The sequence below is a fragment of the Eubalaena glacialis genome, chromosome 10 (assembly GCF_028564815.1).
Source record: "Eubalaena glacialis isolate mEubGla1 chromosome 10, mEubGla1.1.hap2.+ XY, whole genome shotgun sequence".
In the NCBI taxonomy this organism is placed as follows: domain Eukaryota; kingdom Metazoa; phylum Chordata; class Mammalia; order Artiodactyla; family Balaenidae; genus Eubalaena; species Eubalaena glacialis.
This window is the reverse complement of record NC_083725.1, coordinates 94,707,868-94,732,337: the sequence shown is the minus strand read 5'-3', so window position 1 is coordinate 94,732,337 and position 24,470 is coordinate 94,707,868. Positions and strand designations below refer to the sequence as shown.

The 24,470-nt window shown below is 34.6% G+C and overlaps 1 protein-coding gene across 1 annotated transcript in view; it reads right to left on the bottom strand.

The window, feature by feature from the left end:
* The window catches only part of ELP4 (elongator acetyltransferase complex subunit 4), a 238,990-nt gene that overhangs the window by 212,124 nt on the left and 2,396 nt on the right, over window positions 1-24,470 (bottom strand). The window contains exon 2 of the mRNA XM_061203206.1: window positions 19,536-19,571. Coding sequence (XP_061059189.1) covers window positions 19,536-19,571 — 36 coding nt within the window. The remainder of the gene's footprint in view (window positions 1-19,535; window positions 19,572-24,470) is intronic.

Here is a 24,470-nt window from a genome sequence, read left to right as displayed (position 1 = left end):
TATACTTAAAATGGGTCTATTTTATTGTATGTAAATTATAATTCAGTAAAGGTGGTTTATGAAAACAATTTCCTATGGCATAACTAAAATACCATGTGGTAGCTTGTATGTAAACCTTTTCAGCACAGAATATTAGAGCAAATCCACGATCAAAAGTATAGTAGATTTACATGAAGATTAAGTTTATATATTAAAGAACATAGCCAGTTCTTTAATACTATCTACCACAAAGTTAAAATCTATAAGTCTAAAAGACACAAAATGGGCTTGATTAGGATTTAGGAGCATTTTATGTAAGTTTTTGTGTGCAAAGGAAAAGAAAAATGCTTTCAACACCTCTGCATTGTTTACAGTCAACAGGTGGAAAAGCCAGCAGAGACAAGTGGATGAGATGACCAGCACTGCCTATGGATCATTACATGTCACTGGAAAAAATACTCATTTTATATAACTAAGAATTTGTCTCTGTTAAACTTTAGAAATAGAAAGTCATGTTTAAAAAAAGAATTGATTTTATCTTAAATAATTACTATTAAATCAGTTTACAAAAGCAACCATATAAACCAAGGTCATTATAAATCAATGATGTAAGAAACAAATCTGATAGTAAAAATTTTAACTTCTGAGGTTGATATTTTTACAACATGGAAAATTTTAATTTTTAGAAATTCACCCGCCATCCATCACACTCATAGAATTATTGCTAAAATTTGTTGTATTTCCTTTTAGCACTTTTTCTGTAGATATTTTCTCATATGGTTACAATTACTATTATTATTTTCCATGTGAGTACCTCATCCATTTTTTTCTGTTTTTATATATATATATATTTTTTTCAATTAATTTTTATTGGAGTATAGCTGCTTTACAATGTTGTGTTAGGTTCTACTGTACAGCAAAGTGAATCAGCTATACATATATCCCCTCTTTTTTGGATTTCCTTCCAATTTAGTATTTTATTGAAGTATAGCTGATTTACAATGTTGTATTAATTTCTGCTGTATAGCAAAGTGATTCAGTTATACATATATACATTCTTTTTAAAATTCTTTTCCATTATGGTTTATCACAGGATATTGAATATAGTTCCCTGTGCTATACAGTAGGATGGTTACAATTATTACTGAATTTTGTATCCAACTTTTTTCTCTTAATGTCACATGAGTCACAGTCTTGTAACTATGATGTTTAAGAGTGCATAATACTCCAGTAAATTTATGTACCATAATTTATAATACTTAGTCATTCCCCCACTATGGACTTTTCATGCCACTTTCAGGCTTTTGTTACTATTAAATACAGAAGCACCAAAGTGCCTCAACTCCCACATGTCCAAGGCAGAACTCAGAAACTCATTATTTTCTTCCATCAAATGTGGTCCTCCTTCTGTCTTTAGAAAATCAGGATTTATTCTTAATACCTCTTCCCTCCTCCCCTCACCAATACACCCTTCTCCCATGCCTAAAATCCTGTTAAATTTATTTTCAAAGTATTTTTGGAATTGTTCACTTCGCTCCACGACAATGTCTCTCCCCTAGCTTTGCTACCAACAACTCTTTCCTAGATGATTGCAATTTCCTCTTACTTCTTTGCATCCACTCAAATCCTCCTTCAATTTAGCAGTGAGCTTTTCAAAATACAAACCTGATCATGTCACTTCCCTACTTAAAACCTTTCAGTGTTTTCTCATTGCTCCTTGCAGAAAGAACTAAATCCTTTAGCATGGTCTACAGGCTCTGCACGGTTGTGGCCAAAGAGGAGGGTTTAATGTGCAAAAATAAAAATACTTGTTGTAATAATGTACATGATTATTGTTTTCCCTTTAAAATGTACATGATTGTCATTTAACAACTTTTCAGTAAAGAAAAAAGTAAACCTAAACTATTTAACTAGAAAAATAAAAATAATTATTTGTAAAATTGAGGATACGTATTATAATACTCAGTAAGGGAATAAAATATACAGATAAGTACTGCATAAACTATGGATATTCACTTGTAGATAACAAAAAATATTGAGTGATTTCTCATTAATGAAGAGGTAAAACAACTAAACTAAATGGCAAAGTTCCCCTTTTCTTACCTACTTCTTTTTTAAATAAATTTATTTATTTATTATTTTTGGCTGTGTTGGGTCTTCGTTGCTGCACAGGAGCTTCTTAAATGAGTAAGGGTTTTGACTTTTTTTTTTTTAACATACATACAATCCCTACTGATCTTATCTACACTCATATCTTAAATTACTATCTGTAGTAGTCATACTGCATCTTAACTCAGGACCTTTGCATAGATTACTTCACCTCTTTGGCTAGCTAATTCCCTCAAATCCTCCCAGACCCAGATTAGGTAACCCCATCTTTGGAGAAGCTTTCCTCAAGCCTGGGTGAGATGATCAGAGTGCCCTGGAGCATCCTGTTAACTACTATACTAGCATTTAATACACATTGTTGAAATTTCCCCACTAAGCTAAAATTTCCTCATGGCAGAGAATGCATCTTACTGTTATATCGCTAGTACTGGGCACACAGTACACAGTAAATATTTGTAGAATTAATTAAGGGAAAAACAACAAACAAAAATCTATCTTGTCTTGTAAATCAGTCAGATCTACTGTAGTTTGGCTGAAAACACGTCCTATCATAGACACACACACACACACGCACATGCTATAATACTTATCAACCCTGCTTTTTCAAAGATTCCTATGGGGCAGCAAAAACTAATGGGAGGAAGATCACCTATTGAGGGATTAGCAAAAAAAGTAAAAAATAATTCAAGCTCTTCAAGCTGAAAATCACTAATTCTGTGAAAAAATTTTGAGTTGTACAATAAGCATTTAATTAATCTATTTAATGAATCCTCATAACACTGGGCATGCAAAAATGATAATCATGTGACAGAACTGCCAAAAAGCAAATGTAGTTTTGGCCTGAATTAATAGTCTAATTCCTAGGTTGAGAGAGATGATTGTCCTATTCTATTCTATGGTACTCGACCAGACTGACAACAATATATTTCATTTGGGGATTTACACAAACTAAAGCATCTTCTGAATGGAGTGACCAGAATGGTGAAGGGACTTGAAAGCATGAGAAATGAATATTTTCCTTGAAGAAAAAGAGACCCAAGGGATGCAAGATAGCTGGCTTCAAATATTTGATGGGCTGTCATGTGGAAATGGAATTACACTTGTTCATTAATGCCCCCAAGGGGTAGAATGAAGCCTAATGGATAGAAACAACAGGAACATCAATTTTTCTTTAATATCAAAGTCCAAGTGAGCTGCCCTTATGATTCCACTGAGACTGGTCTCAAAGTCGCCAATGACTTTCTAATTGTCTAATTTCTGGGACACTTTTAAATCTTTATCTTTTTTGTCTATTGTAGCTATTGCTATGGACAATTTTCTTTTTGGAACTACCCTCTCAATCCCCCATTTTTAAGATACTCCTTGTTACCATTTTTCCTGTTTCTTTAGCCATTCTTTATATATGTAAGCAGTTTATATAGAGCTCTCAACTCTTTGGTATACAAATATGAAACAATTTTATTTGTTTATTTTCTAGTCACTGCTTTCAAATATGCTATGTCAAAACTTCCTTTTCTCATCTCTTAAAGACATCCAGAGTGGATTCCATGATCTTCTCACCAGTTTCAGTTATTAAAATTTGAAATAGTTAAGTTTAAAACTTTAACGTTCAATGCAAAGCTTTCTCTCTCCTTCAGTGCAAACTAAGGCTTGTACCTTGAAGGTCTCAGTGGTGCAGAGGGGTTCTACAAGAAAGGAAAGTTCTAAAATACTTCTTACTCCAAGTCCTCGTTCTGTTACTGGGAGAGCAGGGAAAAAGAAAAGTGGCAGAGATCAACTTACACAATTGTCTGTCTGCTTTAGGTAGAGAGAGATGGCCCTATCCTCACTCTGATCTGGTCTATTCAAGCCAGCTGCTTGTAGCCTATGAAGTTATGATGATTTCCATGTAGGTGGTAAGCATGGTTTTGGGGGTGATGCTCTGCTTCATTCTGGCCCCATCTGTCACTGAAAAACCCTTCAAAGAGGCAGAATCTCATGTTTGGCGGGGCTGGCCAGTACAGTCAAGATTACATTAAAAACAGCAAAGAAGTGATTTATTGACCATTAACTATATGCTAAACATGGTGCAACACACACCTCAAGCATTAGCTCATTTAATCCTTATAATAACCTTACAAATGTTATTAATCTCTGTCTTATAGGTAAGGAAACTACAGAGAATGTAAGCAGCTTGCCTATGGTGATACAGCTAGTAAATAGCAGAGCCATTATTTGAATCTAGGAAGTCTGATTCCAGAAGCTATGGTCTTAACCTCTTTCCTGGGCTTATTTTCCATTATCTATGCCTTAAACACTGATGTGCCTAGGCTTTAGATTTTGACCTGTTTTTCTTTTTACTCTAGTTGTACTGAGTCTTTTTTGGAGTCTAAGGCCACTCTAAGAAGCTGATATAAGTTTTATATGCTGGTCTAAAAATATACACAGTCCTACACAAATTTGCATGTCATTTGAGGGAATTAAGAGACCCCCTAAAATTCCATCTCTGGATCCACAAGGGTCTATAAACTTGGACATTCTAATACATGCCTATGACTTTAACTAAAACATACATTGAATAAAACATTAGTTAAATAACATTGAGGAATCCCAGATATTTTTCTCTAGTCTAAATTTAATACCCAAATATCCAACTGTCTACTAGGTAGAATTACTTGGAACAGCAAATTCATTGTGTTTAAACTGAATTCATTACTCTACCTCAATATCTGCTCATTCTCCTCCTTTCCTGACTTCACCTAATGGTACTAACTCCAAACTTTCTCTGGCCAAAAATTGTGGGATCATACTACCTCCTGTCTCTCCCTCATTTCCTACACATTATATGGCACAGAAGTAGAAATCACCACTCTTGTGAGGGTTCTGTTAAAAGAGGGAAAATATAGGGAAATGATATTTCAAATCACAGCAGTCTAAGCAAAGCTAGTTAAACATTTAGAATCTAATATAAATAATGAAGTGTAGAAATAGAAAAGTTAGTTTGTGTTGTTATCCTATCAAAATTTGATAGTAAATTTACGATTCAAGTCTTAAAAGCACAGTAACAAACATCACCTCATGTTTAGATTAGGGCAATGAGTATTTTTATCACTTCAAGTTTTTTACATTATTCCTGTAGTGCCTCCTTCATAGTATCTCTTCATTGCTCAAAATACTCCATGATTACATATTCCTAACCACTATAAATTGTTTTTAGCCAGGCTTTCATATCATTCATTTATTCATTCATTCATTCATTCACTGTATCCCTATATGGTTCCCATGATCACAGAGCTTAGTCAGTCTACTGAATAAAATATGTGATCAGGGTTTTTCAATAAAGTATAAGTGTCATGAGAAGGTAAATAAAGAATACTACAGAAGTATTTATATAAGAGGAATACTACTAATTGGGCATGAGGAAAAGGAAAGCAACAGTTAAGGATGACTTTCTGGAAGAGATATTTAAGTGGAGACCTAAAAGATGATTAGGGGTTAGGAAAAGAGAAGAAAAAAGATGCAGCAAGAAAGAACTTAAGAAAAGTCCCATAGAGAGGTGAGAAAATGGTACTTTGATGGAATTAAAAGCTTAGGGTGATAAACACAAAGCTTGAGGAAGGAGGTGAGAAGATGAGAAGAGATAAGGCTAAGGTGAATCAGCAGAAGCAAATCACTAAAGGCCTTAGAGCCCAAGTTAAGGAGCTTGCACCTTATGTTAAGATCAATAGAGAGCACAAAAATGTCCTAAGCAAGGATCATGATCAGATTTTCATATCATAAAGTTCACTCAGGCTACAGTATGAAAAAGGACTGAAGCAAGGGAACATTGGAGACAACTTAAGAAGCTGTTATAATAATTTCAGTGACAGTTGTTGATTACGGTTTGAATTAGGGTTGTGGCAGCAATAATGGAGAGATGTAGACAGAGTTTTTCAATACATATTTAAAAGGTTGAAAACTTTCAGCATTTAATGATTAATGGGTGTGTGGAGTGTGAGAGAAAAGTACATCACTCAGGTCTCCGGCATGTGTCACTTGGTAGGTTGAATAACCCAGGGATGAGAGGAAGAGGGACAGATTTAGAGGAATGGGGTAGAACCTGGAGATAAGGGTAGACTGTGAGTTTAGCTCTAGACATACTGATTTTGAGGTGTGTGTAAGATATTCAAGAGAAAATGTTGAATAGGAAGTTGAATATGATCTCCTCATTTCTCTGTGTACCCTACATATGTAGCAATGCCTAGAGATTACTGATTACTTTTTTTTTTTTTTAAGATTTATTTATTGATTGATAGCTATGTTGGGTCTTCGTTTCTGCACTAGGGCTTTCTCTAGTTGTGGCAAGCGGGGGCCACTCTTCATTGCGGTGCGCGGGCCTCTCACTGTCGCGGCCTCTCTTGTTGCGGAGCCCAGGCTCCAGACGCGCAGGCTCAGTAGTTGTGGCTCACGGGCCCAGCCGCTCCGGGGCATGTGGGATCCTCCCAGACCAGGGCTCGAACCCGTGTCCCCTGCACTAGCAGGCAGACTCTCAACCACTGCGCCACCAGGGAAGCCCCTGATTACTTTTATAAGATGAGGTTTTTCCTGGTCATTCTAGTTATGGCAGGGACTGAGACCTCCCAGGGAAGAGTATACAGCACTAGAAGAGGGAATATGATGTTAGTATTTTAAGTAGAGCCAAAGGAGTCTAAAAAAACATGAGCAGAGGGGTAGAAGGAAAACCAGAACAGAATATTATAACAGAATCCAAAGAAAGGGAGTACTTCAAGGAAAGAGTGATTAACTACCTCAGTTGCTGCTGAGATCAAGAAGGAAGAGGCCTGAGAAGGTAGCAGGATACAAGATCAACATACAGAAATCTGTTGCATTTCTTTACACTAACAATGAAATATCAGAAAAAGAAAGTAAAAAGCAATCCCTTTTAAAATTACATAAAAACAAACAAACAAACAAACAAAAACAAAACTTAGGAATAAACCTGACCAAGGAGGTGAAAGACCTATATGCTGAGAACTATAAAACATTGATAAAGGAAATTAAAGATGATTCAAAGAAATGGAAAGATAACCCATGTTCTTGAATTGGAAGAATTAATATTGTTAAAATGGTCATATTACTCAAAGTAATCTACAGATTTAATGCGATCCCTATCAAATTACCCATGACATTTTTCACAGAATGAGAACAAATAATCCTAAAATTTATATGGAACCATAAAAGACCCAGAATTGCCAAAGCAATCCTGAGGAAAAAGAACAAAGCTGGAGGCACAACCCTCCCAGACTTCAGACAATACTATAAAACTATAGTAATCAAAACAGCATGGTACTGGCACAAAAACAGACACATGATTCAATGGAATAGAATAGAGAGCTCAGAAATAAACCCACATACCTACAGTCAATTAATCTTCAACAAAGGAGGCAAGACTATACAATGGAGAAAAGACAGTCTCTTCAGCAAGCAGTGCTGGGAAAGCTGGATAGCCCCATGTAAACCAATGAAGTTAGAACACTTCCTCACACCATACACAAAAATAAATTCAAAATGGCTTAAAGACTTAAATATAAGACATGAGACCATAAGACTCCTAGAACAGAACATAGGCAAAACATTCTCTGACATAAATCGTACCAGCATTTTCTTAGGCCAGTCTCCCAAGGCAACAGAAATAAAAGCAAAAATAAACAAATGGGACCTAATCAAACTTACAAGCTTTTGCACAGCAAAGGAAACCATAAACAAAATGAAAAGACAACCTACAGAATGGGAGAAAATATTTGCAAACAATGTGCCTGACAAGGGCTTAATTTCCAAAATATACAAACAGCTCATATAACAACAAAAAACCAAACAACCCAATCGAAAAATGGGCAGAAGACCTACATAGACATTTCTCCAAAGACATACAGATGGCCAATAGGCACATGAAAAGATGCTCAACTTTGCTAATTATTAGAGAAATGTGCATCAAAAATACAATGAGGTAATACCTCACACTGGTCAGAATGGCCATCATTAAAAAGCCTACAAATAATAAATGGTGGAGAGGGTGTGGAGAAAAGGGGACTCTCCTACACTATTGGTGGGAATGTAAATTGGTACAGCCACTATCGAAAACAGTATGGAGGTTCCTTAAAAAACTAAAAATAGAGTTGCCATATGATCCAGCAATCCCACTCCTGGGCATATGTCCAGAGAAAACTCTCAATTCAAAAAGATGCACCCCAATGTTCACAGCAGCACTATTTACAATAGACAAGACATGGAAGCAACCTAAATGTCCATCGACAGATGAATGGATAAAGAAGATGTAGTATAGATATACTATTGAATACTATTCAGCTATAACAAACAATGAAATAATGCCATTTGCAGCAAGAGGGATGGACCTAGAGATTATCATACTAAGTGAAGTAAGTCAGAAAGAGAAAGATAAATATCATGATATCACTTATATGTGGAATCTAAAATATGATACAAATGAAATTATTTACAAAACAGAAACAGACTCACAGATGTAGAAAACAAACTTATGGTTACCAAAGGGGAAAGAGGGGGCAGGGATAAATCAGGAGTTTGGGATTAGCAGATACAAACTACTATACATAAAATAGATAACAACCAGGTCCTATTGCATAGCGCAGGGAACTATATTCAATATTCTGTAATAAACCTTAATGGGAAAAAAAATATATATATATATATATATATGGACCACTGTGCTGTACACCAGAAACTAACACAACATTGTAAATCAGCTATACTTCAATGAAAAAAAAAAAAGAAGAAGGAATAGGACTGAGAAGTAACCTCTGGGTTTAGCAATGAGGAGGTCTCCAGTGTCTCTAGCTAAGGTGGTTTCAGTGAAGTGGTAGTGCCTGAAATAGACTGAGCAATGACTGAAATATTACTAAAACATATAAGAAGTGTTACAGATCATTCAACAGGCTTGGCTATGAAAGGGAACAGAAAAAGCAATGATTGGAGAAGGTAGGGTTAAGGGAGTGGAATTTTTTTCCTTTGAAAAACAAGTACACATAGAAAAGAGCTTAATAAATATAGTAATGATAAGAAGAGAAAAGAAAATTGCTATTGCCAGGTACTTGGAAAGGTAGAAGGAGAAAAGATCTAAAGTACAGGTGAGGGATTTGGTTCAAGATGGTGGAGTACAGGGATGCGCGCTCGCTCCCTCTTGTGAGAGCACTGGAATCACAGCTAACTGCTGAACAATCACTGACAGGAAGACACTGGAACTCACCAAAAAAGATACTCCACATCCAAAGACAAAGGAGAAACCACAATGAGATGGTAGGAGGAGCGCAATCACAATAAAATCAAATCCCATAACTGCTGGGTGGGTGACTCACAAACTGGAGAACACTTATACCACAGAAGTCCACCCACTGGAGTGAAGGTTCTGAGCCCCACGTCAGGCTTCCCAACCTGGGGGTCCGGCAACGGGAGGAGGAATTCCTAGAGAATCAGACTTTGAAGGCTACCAGGATTTGATTGCAGGACTTCGACAGGACTGGGGGAAACAGAGCCTCCACTCTTGGAGGGCACACACAAACTAATGTGTGCACCGGGACCTAGGGGAAGGAGCTGTGACCCCATAGGAGACTGAACCAGCCCTACCTGCTAGTGTTGGAGGGTCTCCTGCAGAGGCGGGGTGTGGCTGTGGCTCACCATGGGTACAAGGATACTGGCAGCAGAAGTTCTGGGAAGTACTCTTTGGTGTGAGCCTTCCCAGAGTCCGTCATTAGCCCCACCAAAGAGCCAGGTAGGCTCCAGTGTTGGGTCGCCTCAGGCCAAACAACCAACAGGGAGGGAATCCAGCCCACCCATCAGCAGACAAGTGGATTACAGTTTTACTGAGCTCTGCCCACCAGAGCAACACCCAGCTCTACCCACTACCAGTCCCCCGCCATCAGTAAGCTTGCACAGGCCTCTTAGATAGCCTCATCCACCAGAGGGCAGACAGCAGAAGCAAGAAGAACTACAGTTCTGTAGCCTGTGCAAGGAAAACCCATTCACAGAAAGACAGACAAAATGAAAAGGCAGAGGACTTTGCACCAGATGAAGGAAAAAGATAAAACCCCAGAAAAACAACTAAATGAAGTGGAGATAGGAAACCTCTCAGAAAAAGAATTCAGAATAATGATAGTGAAGATGATCCAGGACCTCGGAAAAAGAATGGAGGCAAAGATTGAGAAGATGCAAAAAATGTTTAACAAAGACCTAGAAGAATTAAAGACCAAACACCCAGAAGAATTAAAGAACAAACAGAAAGAGATGAACAATACAATAACTGAAATGAAAAATACACTAGAAGGAATCAATAGCAGAATAACTGAGGCAGAAGAACGGATAAGAGACCTGGAAGACAGAATGGTGGAATTCACTGCCACGGAACAGAATAAAGAATAAAGAATGAAAAGAAATGAAGACAGCCTAAGAGATCTCTGGGACAACATTAAAGGCAACAATATTCGCATTATAGGGGTCCCAGAAGGAGAAGAGAGAGAGAAAGGACCCGAGAAAATATTTGAAGAGATTATAGTCAAAAACTTCCCTAACACGGGAAAGGAAATAGCCACCCAAGTCCAGGAAGCCACAGAGAATCCCAAGCAGGATAAACCCAAGGAGAAACATGCCGAGATGCATAGTAATCAAATTGACAAAAATTAAAGACAAGAATTATTGAAAGCAACAAGGGAAAAACGACAAATAACATACAAGGGAACTCCCATGAGGTCAACAGCTGATTTCTCAGCAGAAACTCTACAAGCCAGAAGGGAGTGGCATGATATACTTAAAGTGATGAAAGGGAAGAACCTTCAAACAAGATTATGCTACCTGGCAAGGATCTCATTCAGATTTCTCAGACAGAGAAATCAAAAGCTTTACAGACAAGCAAAAGCTAAGAGAATTCAGCACCGCCAAACCAGCTCTACAACAAATGCTAAAGGAACTTCTCTAAGTGGGAAACACAGAGAAGAAAAGGACCTACAAAAACAAACCCATAACAATTAAGAAAATGGTAATAGGAACATACATATCAATAATTACCTTAAATGTGAATGGATTAAATGCTCCAACCAAAAGACACAGGCTCACTGAATGGATACAAAAACAAGACCCATATATATGCTGTCTACAAGAGACCCACTTCAGACCTAAGGACACACACAGACTGAAAGTGAGGGGATGGAAAAAGATATTCCATGCAAATGGAAATCAAAAGAAAGCTGGAGTAGCAATACTCATATCAGATTAAATAGACTTTAAAATAAAGAATGTTACAAGAGACAAGGAAGGACACTACATAATGATCAAGGGATCAACCCAAGAAGAAGATATAACAATTATAAATATATATGCACCCAACATAGGAGCACCTCAATGCATAAGACAACTGCTAACAGCTCTAAAAGAGGAAATCGTCAGTAACACAATAATAGTGGGGGACTTTAACACCTCACTTACACCAATGGACAGATCATCCAAACAGAATATTAATAAGGAAACACAAGCTTTAAATGACACAATAGACCAGATAGATTTAATTGATATCTGTAGGACATTCCATCCAAAAACAGCAGATTACACTTTCTCTTCAAGTGCACACGGAACATTCTCCAGGATAGATCACATTTTGAGTCACAAATCAAGCCTCAGTAAATTTAAGAAAATTGAAATCATATCAAGCATCTTTTCTGACCACAATGCTATGAGATTAGAAATCAATTACAGGGAAAAAAACATAAAAAACACAAACACATGGAGGTTAAAAAATACGTTACTAAATAACCAAGAGATCACTGAGGAAATCAAAATATACCTAGAGACAAATTACAATGAAAACACAATGATCCAAAACCTATGGGATCCAGCAAAAGCAGTTCTAAGAGGGAAGTTTATAGATATACAAGCCTACCTCAAGAAACAAGAAAAATCTCAAATAATCTAACCTTACACCTAAAGGAACTAGAGAAAGAAGAAAAAAACCCAAAGTTAGTAGAAGGAAAGAAATCATAAGGATCAGAGCAGAAATAAATGAAATAGGAACAAAGAAAACAATAGCAAAGATCAATAAAACTAAAAGCTCGTTCTTTGAGAAGATAAACAAAATTGATAAACCTTTAGCCAGACTCATCAAGAAAAAGAGGGATAGGACTCAAATTAATAAAATTAGAAATGAAAAAGGAGAAGTTACAATGGACACTGCAGAAATACAAAGCATCCTAAGAGACTACTACAAGCAACTCTATGCCAATAAAATGGACAACCTGGAAGAAATGGACAAATTCTTAGAAAGGTATAACCTTCCAAGACTGAACCATGAAGAAATAGAAAATATGAACAGACCAATCACAAGTAATGAGATTGAAACTGTGATTAAAAATCTTCCAACAAACAAAAGTCCAGGACCAGATGGCTTCACAGGTGAATTCTATCAAACATTTAGAGAAGAGCTAACACCCATCCTTCTCAAACTCTTCCAAAAAATTGCAGAGGAAGGAACACTCCCAAACTCATTCTATGGGGCCACCATCACCCTGATACCAAAACCAGACAAAGATACTACAAAAAAAGAAAATTACAGACCAATATCACTGATGAATATAGATGCAAAAATCCTCAACAGAATACTAGCAAACAGAATCCAACAACACATTAAAAGGATCATACACCATGATCAAGTGGGATTTATCCCAGGGATACAAGGATTCTTCAACATATGCAAATCAATCAATGTGATACACCATATTAACAAATTGAAGAATAAAAACCATATGATCATCTCAATAGATGCAGAAATAGCTTTTGACAAAATTCAACATCGATTTATGATAAAAAACTCTCCAGAAAGTGGGCATAGAGGGAACCTACCTCAACATAATAAAGGCCATATACGACAAACCCACAGCAAACATCATTCTCAATGGTGAAAAACTCAAAGCATTTCCTCTAAGATCAGGAACAAGACAAGGATGTCCACTCTCACCACTATTAGTCAACATAGGTTTGGAAGTCCTAGCCACGGCAATCAGAGAAGAAAAAGAAATAAAAAGAATACAAATTGGAAAAGAAGAAGCAAAAGTGTCACTGTTTGCAGATGACATGATACTATACATAGAGAATCCTAAAGATGCCACCAGAAAACTACTAGAGCTAATTGAATTGGGAGATTGGGATTGACATATATACACTAATATGTATAAAATAGATAACTAATAAGAACCCGCTGTATAAAAAAATAAATAAAATAAAATTCAAGAAACAAAAATAAAGTACAGGTGAAAGGATGATTCTCAAACAGGAGAAGGTATAACACATCTTTCCATTTGTGGATAGAGCTATGTTTTGAGGTTTGATGGTGGGAAGTTGTTTATGATGAGACTCTTACTTCTGTGTGAAATAAGTCATTCCAGAAAATGAGGGAGAAAGTGGTATTGTCTGATGTTTGAGGACCAGAGGGTTTAAAAGGCCACTGAGGTTACTGAGAATGAAAAGGAGGTGATTAGAGTTATACAAAAGATTGTTGGCCAACGTTCAATGCCTTCTTGAGGTTGAAGGTCATGATAGTCTCTAATAAATGACGGAAATAACTAGGACGTCAGTATAGGCAGCAATGAGATGGAAGAGAAGGAGGAATAGCCCAAGATATAAATCTCACTCCAGAAAGAATTTTTAAGATGAGTTATCAGGTTTTAGTATAAAATGATGATTTACTGTTAGAGAAACTTGATTGCGAATCTCAGCTACTAGGTGTGTGACCCTGGGCAAGTTACTTGGCTTCTCTCAAAATTTCAGTTTCATCTTCTGTAAAATATAGACATCTCATCTGATTGTTGTGAAATTAAATGATAAAATATACATCAAGGGTTTAGCGTGATGCCCAGCACACAGTAAATCCTCACTAAATGTTAAATATTTTAATAGACTAATAAGTTTTAAAGATATTAGAGTATGTTTTATATGAAATAGGTGTTATAAAAGGCAAACTGGAAAGGTTTAGAAACGATAGGAATACTAGGAAATTGAGTCTACAGAGAAAAAAATACAGAGTATTATGGAGATAAAAGAAACAGAGGAGGTAAGATCATTGGAACAACTTAATTCTTGGACAATGACCAAAGGTAACTAGGAGGTGAAACACGATGGATCTGACTGGCTATAAAGGTAAACAAACAGAAACTCCCAGGTGTCTTCTGGTGGATAAAGGGTAAAAAGTCTCATCCCTGCACACTGCAGTTTGAGGAGCTGCTTTATGGGTTCTGAAGTTTCACAATTTGAATTCTACAAGTAGGTAGTTGAGACAAAAGACTCAGGGAAAGTAGGCTAAACTTTCCCTTTGACTAGTCCTAAATTAATACTCTCTCCTTTAGAAGGGCTCTCGCCTCTTTATTACAGGAGCATACCCTGCTGGTAGTCTCTCTTATGCATGTGTTTATACAGTTTACACATGAATACTTTTCTCCCTTCATCTCCCCTCAACTTCTGCCCATATTTTGATTCAATTTAAGCCTTTTCCATACCTCTTGCACCTGCACAAACATCTGCACATTATATATGTATTGTTCAGAGTTATTCCACATGCAACCGACATCCTGTTTAAGTTCATCAAGGGCAAAAACCAAGATTCATGCTGCCTAACAGTGTTAAACACATAGTAGGCACTTAAATGTCTCAGGACAAAAGGTCACGTGGTTTTTTTCTAAAGAACTGTACTGATATCAGTATGTCTTATTTCAGTCTTCCAACAAGTTTTACTACTATAAAATAAATTAAGGAGCATACAAAATATAATAATATAAAACAGCAATTGGCAAGCTTTTTCTTAAAAGAGTCAGAGTAAATATTTCGGGCTTGTGGACCATACAGTCTCTGTTGAAACTACTTAACTATGCTCTTGTAGCACAAAAGAAGCCATAAACAATGTGCAAATAAATAGAGCATGGTTGTATTCCAATATCTTTATAGATAAATCGCCAGCCAGCAGGTTGTAGTTTGCCAAGTCGTGTACCATAAGGAAAATGCTTAGAATTTATTACATGTTGTAAAAGGAAAACATAGCTCAGCAAATTCAAGAAGTTCGAAGACAACTGATGAGAAAATATTATACTATCCTTTGAGAGATATATTGGGAGTGCTTGGCTTTTGCTATTATATGAAATAATAACAAATTAAATCTATGAAAAGTATGACATTCTAAGGTGATCCCCATGATCCTGTTTCCTGGTATATGTCTTTGTGTAATCTCTTCTCTTTGAATATGGGTGGAACCTGTGACTTGCCTTTATCCCAAAGTATATGGCAAAGGTGATGGGACATCATTTCTGTTACATAAAACTGTAACATCTGTCTTGTTGAGAGACATTCTTCCTTACTGGTCTTGAAGAAATAAGATGCCGGTTGTGAGAGAGTGCCTCTGGCTGACAGCAAGAAACTGAATGCTGTCAACCACCGTGTGAGCTTGGAAGCAGATCCTTCCTTCTTCTGCCAAACCTTCAGTGAGAACCCAGCCCTGACTGACACCTTGACTGTCCGCTTGCAGAGGACCCAGCTAAGCTGTGCCTGGACTCCTGACCCACAGAAATTGTGAGATGATAAATGTGTGTTCTTTTTAAGCTATTAAGTTTATGTTAATATTGTCACACAGCAATAGGTAACTAATACAGAAGTACACTTATAGCTGGTTGTAATTAATTGTTTAAAAGCATATTATTTTTCTCCTACTTCTAGATCTAAAATTATATAATTAACCTAAGAGATTAAATTAAAAATAATGCTTTCATAAATGTCACATAACTTGTATTTCAATTACTGACTTCTATTAAATCTTTTTGATGCTCGATAGCTTCACATATAGACCAAGATCCTTTATGTAAAAAGAAGCTGTGTGAACTTTAAATATTTATGCCATCCTTTCACTTTTGATACTTTTCAGGTGTTCCATATTTACCCGTGTACCAGACTGTCAGAAAGCGATTTAAATATAAAACATCTCAAAACCTATTCCAGTACTGAAGGATGAAACATGTTTTAAGAAAACTCTATCTTTGATTTTCAAAGTAAATGTAGGAGCCCCTTAGTTCTTCAATCTAGTCCTCAGAGAAGGGCATTTTAAGTATTCATATTCATTTATTTTGTTGCATTCCGAAGGTCTAAAGTAGACCTACCATGGGTTTTCTGGCAGTGCTCACTGTCTCCAGTTTCCATAGTTACATTGCTTCTGAAACCGTAAATCCACTACTCTGTTACCCACACTCATGTGCATGTACACACTGAGACACAGAGTTGCCTTGGTAAATGAGAGAATGGTAAAAATGTTCACAGTCTATAGTGAAAAGTTATTAATGCAAATCATCTTCAGGCTTTAATTTTCTCTCACTTGTGGAATAAAAAAATCTTTGATGAGCAGTATAGTAATGGCCTAAGCTCCTAACCACTGACCTTAAATCTCCATATTTGGTTTGTATTTCGAACTATTCATCCATTTCTTAAGGCAGAATTCATCTGTTGTACAAGCTGTATTGACCAGGAAATGGAGAAAGGTAGAAAACCTAGTAGATAAGATTCCTTCTGCAAATCTAATCTTTCAAAGAAATGTAAAAATGCTTCCAAATTTTGTTTTACGATTTCCTAGAGAAAACAAGCTAACAGATAATAAAACTAAGTTTACTTAAGTTATACATATTTTTTAAAATCTTATACACTTAGAAGAAGTTGATAGTAGGGCATAAATAATAATGAGACGATTAAAAATATTAGCTTTATGGAAAGACCAGACTATAAAGGCAAGGCCTTTGCTTTATACTTGTTATATTATTTTATGCAATTATTAATTCAACAAATAGTTACTGAATACCTAGTTTAATACTTGGTGAATTGATATTTCATCAAAGGCAGACCCTTTTTTTTTTAATCTGTCACTGTGCTTTAGTTATTCTTATTTGATTTTTCCTTATTATATATTGTCAAAATATCTCCTTAGCTAGATCACCAAGTTCATTAGACATGTGTTGTTTCCGCATAACTGCCGACATCAACGTTAAGCTTTCTGTCACTATGTAACAAGGATCCTCTTCCTCCAGCTTTCAGTAACATGGACCTTCTTCCTTTTCATCCTCATTGGCAGTGTCCTCAAAGTACAGAGTTCTACTAACGATCCGTTTACAGTGATTTAGGCTTTTTCTAATGTGTTCCTCAAAATCCTTCCAGCCCTTGCCCACTGCCTGGTTCTAAAGCCACTCCCATATTTTTATTTTATATTTGTTATGGAAGCACTCACTTTTAAAACACCAAAATCTGTTATGAAATAACATTTTCAATGTTTGCAGAAGATGATTGCCTACTTAGAAAATTCAAGTGAATCTACAAACAATTCAAAAGTTGCTGGTTATAAGATGGATATACAGAAGTCAATAGCGGTCCCTTGTACGGCTACAATCAACAATAAAGTGTAGTAATAATAAACACATCTATTATGGTATTAACTTATGTTGTAATTATTTACTTTACTTATGTCTCCTCCTTAAGGGAAGAGAGTAACTCATTTATATTTGTAACCCCAATATCTAGCATGCACCTGGGTGCTCAACGAACATTTTTTGAATGAATTATCAGTCGTCATTGGATTCTTAGTATCATTCACACATACTTCCCCTGGAGAAAAGAATAAAAATTTAGCTGGATATTTTTTAAACCATTATAATAATCTCCAGATTTCTGTTCATCAAAGAGAAAAGTCCCAGGTTCAAATCATGAAACGCCATTCTTCACTTTTCACCTATTTGGACTGGTAAAGGTTAAAATGTTTGATAATGCACATTGTTATTAAGGGTAAGGGTAACCTAATATTCTTATAACAGGTGATTGAAGTATAAGGTAACATAACCTCTTGGCAGAGCAATGTAATATCTAATACAATTTAACATGCTTCTATCAAGTAAGCCTATACCTTGGAATTTATTCTATAAATACTATATACTTATATGTGTATGCAGACCTTACATATAAGACTTGTACAATAGGATTGTTAGTAACAGAAAATAATGAGTTAAACTTATCAGTAGAGAATGATTTAAGTAAATTGTGGCATAACCATACAATAAAATCCTATTCAGTTGTCGAGAAGAATGAGGTATATCTATATGAATGCACATGGACTGATCACTAACATGTATTAAGTGGAAAAAGCAAGGTGCTGAATGCTCCCATGTATATTAGTTATGTTGAAATATTTGGGTGGGAAACCCAGGACAATACTGTCCCTGGGTATGGGGAGTGAGGAACTGAAAGGACAGCGCAATTTTTCTACATGTCCTTTTATATTTTCTGTATTTATATACTTATATCAAAACTGTGAATTATTTTTTCCCAAAATTCCTTCAATCATTCTTTACTTACTAAAAGATAAATTTAAAAAATGCAACTGACATGACCATTTCTAGAATTTAAGCATAGGTCACACTAAATTTGGAGTATTGTATTCAGTTCTGGGCACAGTTAAAGAGACAATGTCAGACCAAAAGGTGCGACACGAGAACAACCAGGAGAGTGAGGAGTGTGAAACCAGTTTAAGAAACTATGTCTATTTAGTTTGGAGAAGATTTGAGGTGATTAAATAGTTATTTTCAAATATTTTAAGAGTGTCATGTGAAAGAGTATCAGAGGACAAAACTAGGAACAACAAACTTGTTACAGGCATACAAATTAAACATTAATATACAGAACTTTCTAATAAATCATACATTTTCAATAACAAAGCATTGCTTTGTAAAGTAGTGGGCCCTTTAAACTAGATAATCTGTACTCAAATGGTGTTTGATATCTGTCAAGGATTATGGAAAAGTGATTTGTGGCCAAATGGGAGCTTTGATTATATAACTGCCAAGGTTTATTTCAATTCCAAGATTCTATGATCTAAACTTAAAAAAAAGCTAAGTAGGGCTATGTATGTGTATTTAAGTAAGAACCAATGAAGCTTTAAAGATGAACAAAAATGTGATTTATCAGTTTGTCACTTTTCTTTCAATTAGAAGACAATTATGATAAAAATCTGTGATACATACAATGGGCTTATGTGTACATCAACTTATCAAATGAATCACTGTAATAATCCCACTCTAAATACTGAGATTCTCCAAAAAATCTATTGGCATTAATTTTAGTTTTTTTAAAACAAATGGAGGGTGAAGCACTGTGAACATTTTTAAATTATAAGAGCTACATTTTCATATATATATTTTCCTAATTCATTTCAAGTTCAGATCAACATTTTAATTTAAATTAGAACTTACGGCAATTCCTCTTTAATTTACCTTAACTCTTGTATAATTTACCTTAACTCTTGTAGAGTGTTAAATACTTAATTTCAGAATAGGCAAACCCATAAAATCATTATGCACAACAGAAAACTGTGATTGGAAAGAGCAAAGTATGTATGATATACTAACCAATTAGAAGAACTGTTCCAACGGCCAAACCTCCACCTGGAAATAAAACAAAACCAAGAAGAAAATTAATCTACCTTTTCACATTATCTTTAGCATAAAAGTTAGGCATTATCAAGGACACGTACTTCAATAACTTTAAAATTGCAGTTAAAAACATTTAAATTACCTTTGCAATACTTTGCTTAAGGTGCTATTATGAAATAATTACATATTATATGTAATTATACACTACACATTACAATTACTTTCATAATATACTGTACTAGCCTCCTTTCTCCTGTGTTAGGACCATGCAGCATTCAACATAACCGGTTAAGCATTCCATAAATGTTATATTTAGCACTTGTTAATAAATTAGCTCAATAGCTGAGACCTAAATGTGCACAGTAACTTAACTACAACAGAAGTACAACATAGAAAAGAAAGGTTATTATAATAGAAATTCCACTTTAATATTTATTCTCAAATTGAATAAGCCTTGGGAAAAAAACCCTGATAATTAAAACGAATTCTTTTTCCATTATTAATAATATACACAAAGTCAGGACATACTCTAAATATTTTTGTCATTTCAAACAAAAAAGGCACAATCACCACAATCACAAAACACATTTTCAATTTTACTAGAAAATGTTATTTTAAATATCTGAATTAAGGTAATATGATCATAAACATATAACTCAAAGTTTATTAAAAATCAATTTAAAATCAAGTTTTAGGAAACTAGAACATCAGAAAGATAAAGACATTCAACCATTTGACTCCTGATATTTTGTTTGTAAAACCACTTGTAAAAGTATTACTATGTATAATTAATGTTGCAAACGCTAACAAATTCACTTAAAAATTTAAGAATGTGTACACAAAGAATGAAATGTACTTAAAGTATAATTAATTTAAAAAGAAACTAAAAATTGTTGGACAGTTGAAGACAATATTACTAGGGTTTTGTTTGTTTGCACAAAACGGTGAAACATCTAGAATAACAATAAAGAACTTTTCCCCAAAAAAGTTTGTAGTGGCGAACACTACATAGAAAAACTTAGTATGAAAAATTCATTTGATAGTGCTTATTTTTTGCCTTGCAAATAAGCGTAAATAACTGTTATGTTTCAAAGAATTTGAAATTTGGTAACATGCATGCACACAGAATACAATCCAACATTTGCGGACTTTATAAACAAAACATTCCAAATTGTTAGAAAACAATTTTTAAAAAAATGAAACCAATACATTTATATATTTTTAAGTGGATTTTTTATAGAATCATATAAGTATTTTAATTTCACATTGAGATAAGTTCCTTCATTTTAGCATTTAAAGCCACACCAGACTACACAGGATAACTCCAAATGTTGGTCAAACTAAAAGATTAACATAAACTGAAATACGTGTGATGATAATAACCACTAAGGATCAGAGCAAATTTTCTTTGGGACAAGATTAGACTAAATATTTAATTTTATAGTTTGTGCTACATATAGACCACTACTAACTTTTTAATCCATTTTAAACACTTTAAATCACACTTTCCAACTCCTTACTTCACTATTTTCCCTTACATGCAAAAATAAACATTTAACTACGTAATCATCATTTTGTGTATTTGAGATGAAATAATACAAGCACATAACAGATACTGCAGTGTCTAGTCTACAGCAAGTACTATAAAAAAGTTAGCTGTCTTTCTTTCTATAACTTAATTTTTATAGGAAGGATTTAGATTTCTTATCTAAACTTCTTTGGGTCTACATTTATGTCTCCTCAAATTAGGAATTTATATAAGGCCTCCAAGTCGAATAGTTAGAGAAGTATTTTGTGAATTATATTCACAGTGAAATAATGAGAACAGATAAATAGTTTCCCTATCAAATGAAGTGATACCTTGCTCAGGTGACTTGCCCAAGGAGGTACAGTAAGAGCTACCCTTACGAGTCTGGCAATTATTTTCTGACTAGAAACTAAATGATACACTAAAACTGTATCATTAGATAAATGGTGATCACCTTAACAGTAAATCAGACTAGGCTAAGGTAGTTTTCTGTAAGAATGAGTCAGTACAATCCACTGTTCCTGATAATTCAGGAACCACCTCTCGAATTTTTAAAATTTCACATATATTAAAATCCTGATGTTTGGAAAATTTGAACATTACTTAAAACAAGATAATATGAAGACAGTTTAATGATTTTTATCAGCCAAATTAATATTCTATCAGGACTTCTCTTACCAAAAGGCAACTTTCTTTTTTTCTAATGGGCTATATAATGTAAATTCACTAGACTCAAATTTGAATTGGCCCTAGTAAACGTTGGTCATTTGGAAGGTTGGTCATGGGAAATAAGAAGCCACCTTATTAATTATTTGTAAATCAAGTTTTTATTCTATGTATATGAGGTAAAATTATTTGACATGTACATACACACACATAGCAGCAAAGTTCCTTTAGTCTTCCAAACTTCATTTTAGTGTGTGACAAGACCCCACATTTCCCCAAAATACTTCTGTATAACGTATTTTGAAATAACTCACTTGATATACTGAGGTTCTAGTTATATTTTAAACTAGAGTAAATATGAATAAGTTTGTAGTCATGCTCCCTACCAAAAATTGAAAAGCTTCAACAACCAACCATGACAAGATGTCTTGACATGGCATGTTCAACAAAAGTTAGTTTTAATACATCTTTAAATTCAGTAATCCATTAGGAACTTCAAAAGCAACACAGATTTCACACTAATAGTTCCCAATTAAAATAGAAATAAAATAGTTCCTAATAGTCCACTAAAATGTCTGACATGTAAGTAATGGGTTAAGTAAGCACTCGTCTTATTTCTGTAATGAAACATACAAAGGAGTAAAATGGTCTTGTTTATGGCCTCCTCTTTAATCGTATCTTAGAGAAATCATCAATATTCTAAGTCACTAAGCAAATAAACTGTTGGTTTTACTTCTAGACCTTTTTAAGAAGTATATTTAAGTTATTCTCCAGCTTACTAAAAAATATGGGTAGAATATTTTATCAACTTGTAAGACTACATGAGTTTTAAAGCTTGAAGATACTTTGTAAGTCTGATATCTTAAAGTATTAATTTCATCAAGCTTTCACATTTTAAAAAAATGACAGCATTTTGTCTTAAAACTAGAAAAAAATCTGATAGTGTAAAAACATGAGAAAATTTAAGGTTTTAAGTGCCAATATCTTTCTTTTTTTTTTTAAATATGAAGGAAAGAATTAAAACAAAAATTCATGTGAAGTTAGAAAGTGATATATTAGAGGGAGAAAATTCAATCCCACACACTTCCCCAAAAAAATCTTTAATTAAGCTATAAATTTAGGGTAAATGAGGTCAAATTAATATATTAGAATATTAAGGTCCAGAAGTGGTATCTTATTTTACAACAAGGGCAACTCATTTTTCAAAGTTAGAGGAAGTAAAAGGGAAAAGAAATAAAAGTCAGGAAAGATAAGTGATTTATACCAGTCCTTTCCAGTGCTCTCTCTAAATGGTTTTGCTTAAAATTATAGAAAGGCATTTTAGGGAAAATGCAACGTAAAAAACCAGTTCATATTCTCGGTTCATGGCAATATCCTTAACTACTTAACTAATGCCACACTTCAAATTAAATTGCAGTTATGTCATTAACAGGTCTACTTTTTCTTCTCTCTCTAGGAGGTATGAAACATCCTAACAACTCTTGATTATCACAACTATTGGCTGGGCAAATATGGGAATCAAAAAAGACAAGCCATCAGCAATGAGAATGGTTCTGTAGATTAAATTACACAAAACAATTTTACATAGCAATACAACGGAATAAGCTACGGTTACTTTAAATGTACAGCTATCAATTGTTAAAATGTCATAACCAGGATTATGTTAAATATATAATCCAAGATCAATGCATATCATCCCACACTCCAGATTAAGATATAGTGGAGCAAAGGAACTACAACCACCAGTATTTATTTTTTCACAGCAGTGTTGAAAATGGCAGCTACCCTCAAGCTTCTTCAGAGTCCTCTTCCTGGACTATTATTTACCCTTAATCCCTATTTCCATTCACTTGACTGTCAAAATTTAAAAAGTTCTGAACAGCACAGAGTTAAGCCAGTTAAACCTGAGAAGTCATCGTTCCTTCGAATATCTTTTTGAAGGATGAGACTGGGGGTTAACATGGTCCTAAAATGGACTATATATCCTAGAAAAAGTGAAATTCTGCCAGAATCCTTTACCTACTGTATAATCTCTCTTTGGAAATTCCTGGAAGAAGAAAAATGAAATATTTACATATAGTGTCCTCAAATAACAACATAAGTGTCCTGGAAAGGCAGGATTGAGAAACTGGGTTAGGAAATCGCAGAACTTAAAAAATTAGCCAACTTGGGAAAGGTATATCGATATCTAACAATAAAATAAGCTGTCAGAACAAAAATATTTAATACAATTAGATCATGTAAAAGAGGCAGTAATAGGGAATTCTCAAATTTATAAAACACTTTGGAATAAGCAATGGAAATATTAGCATATCATCAAATAACTAATATTCAATTAGCCTATATTATGCCTTTCAAATATGTTTTGCATCTGCACTTAAAATTACACTAATGTCACAGTGGCAGTAGTAAAATATCACTGCAGTGTATGTCAGTGACAATACAATATTTACTTGTTATGCAGTAACCACAGAATATATATAGGCAAGAATCACAATATCACAGTATAGTTTCATCATTCTAATATCATAAAATCCTACTATCATTACATTTTGTCACAATATGTTTATATTAGACTTGTCACAATCTGAGTCAAATAACATTTTAGAACAACAATATAATCTGAATTGCTTTTACTTTTGTGTGTACACATTAGCAGCCAAATGTTTCACATTCAAATAATGGTTTAATGAAAAACAAATGTATAGGGTTTGCTC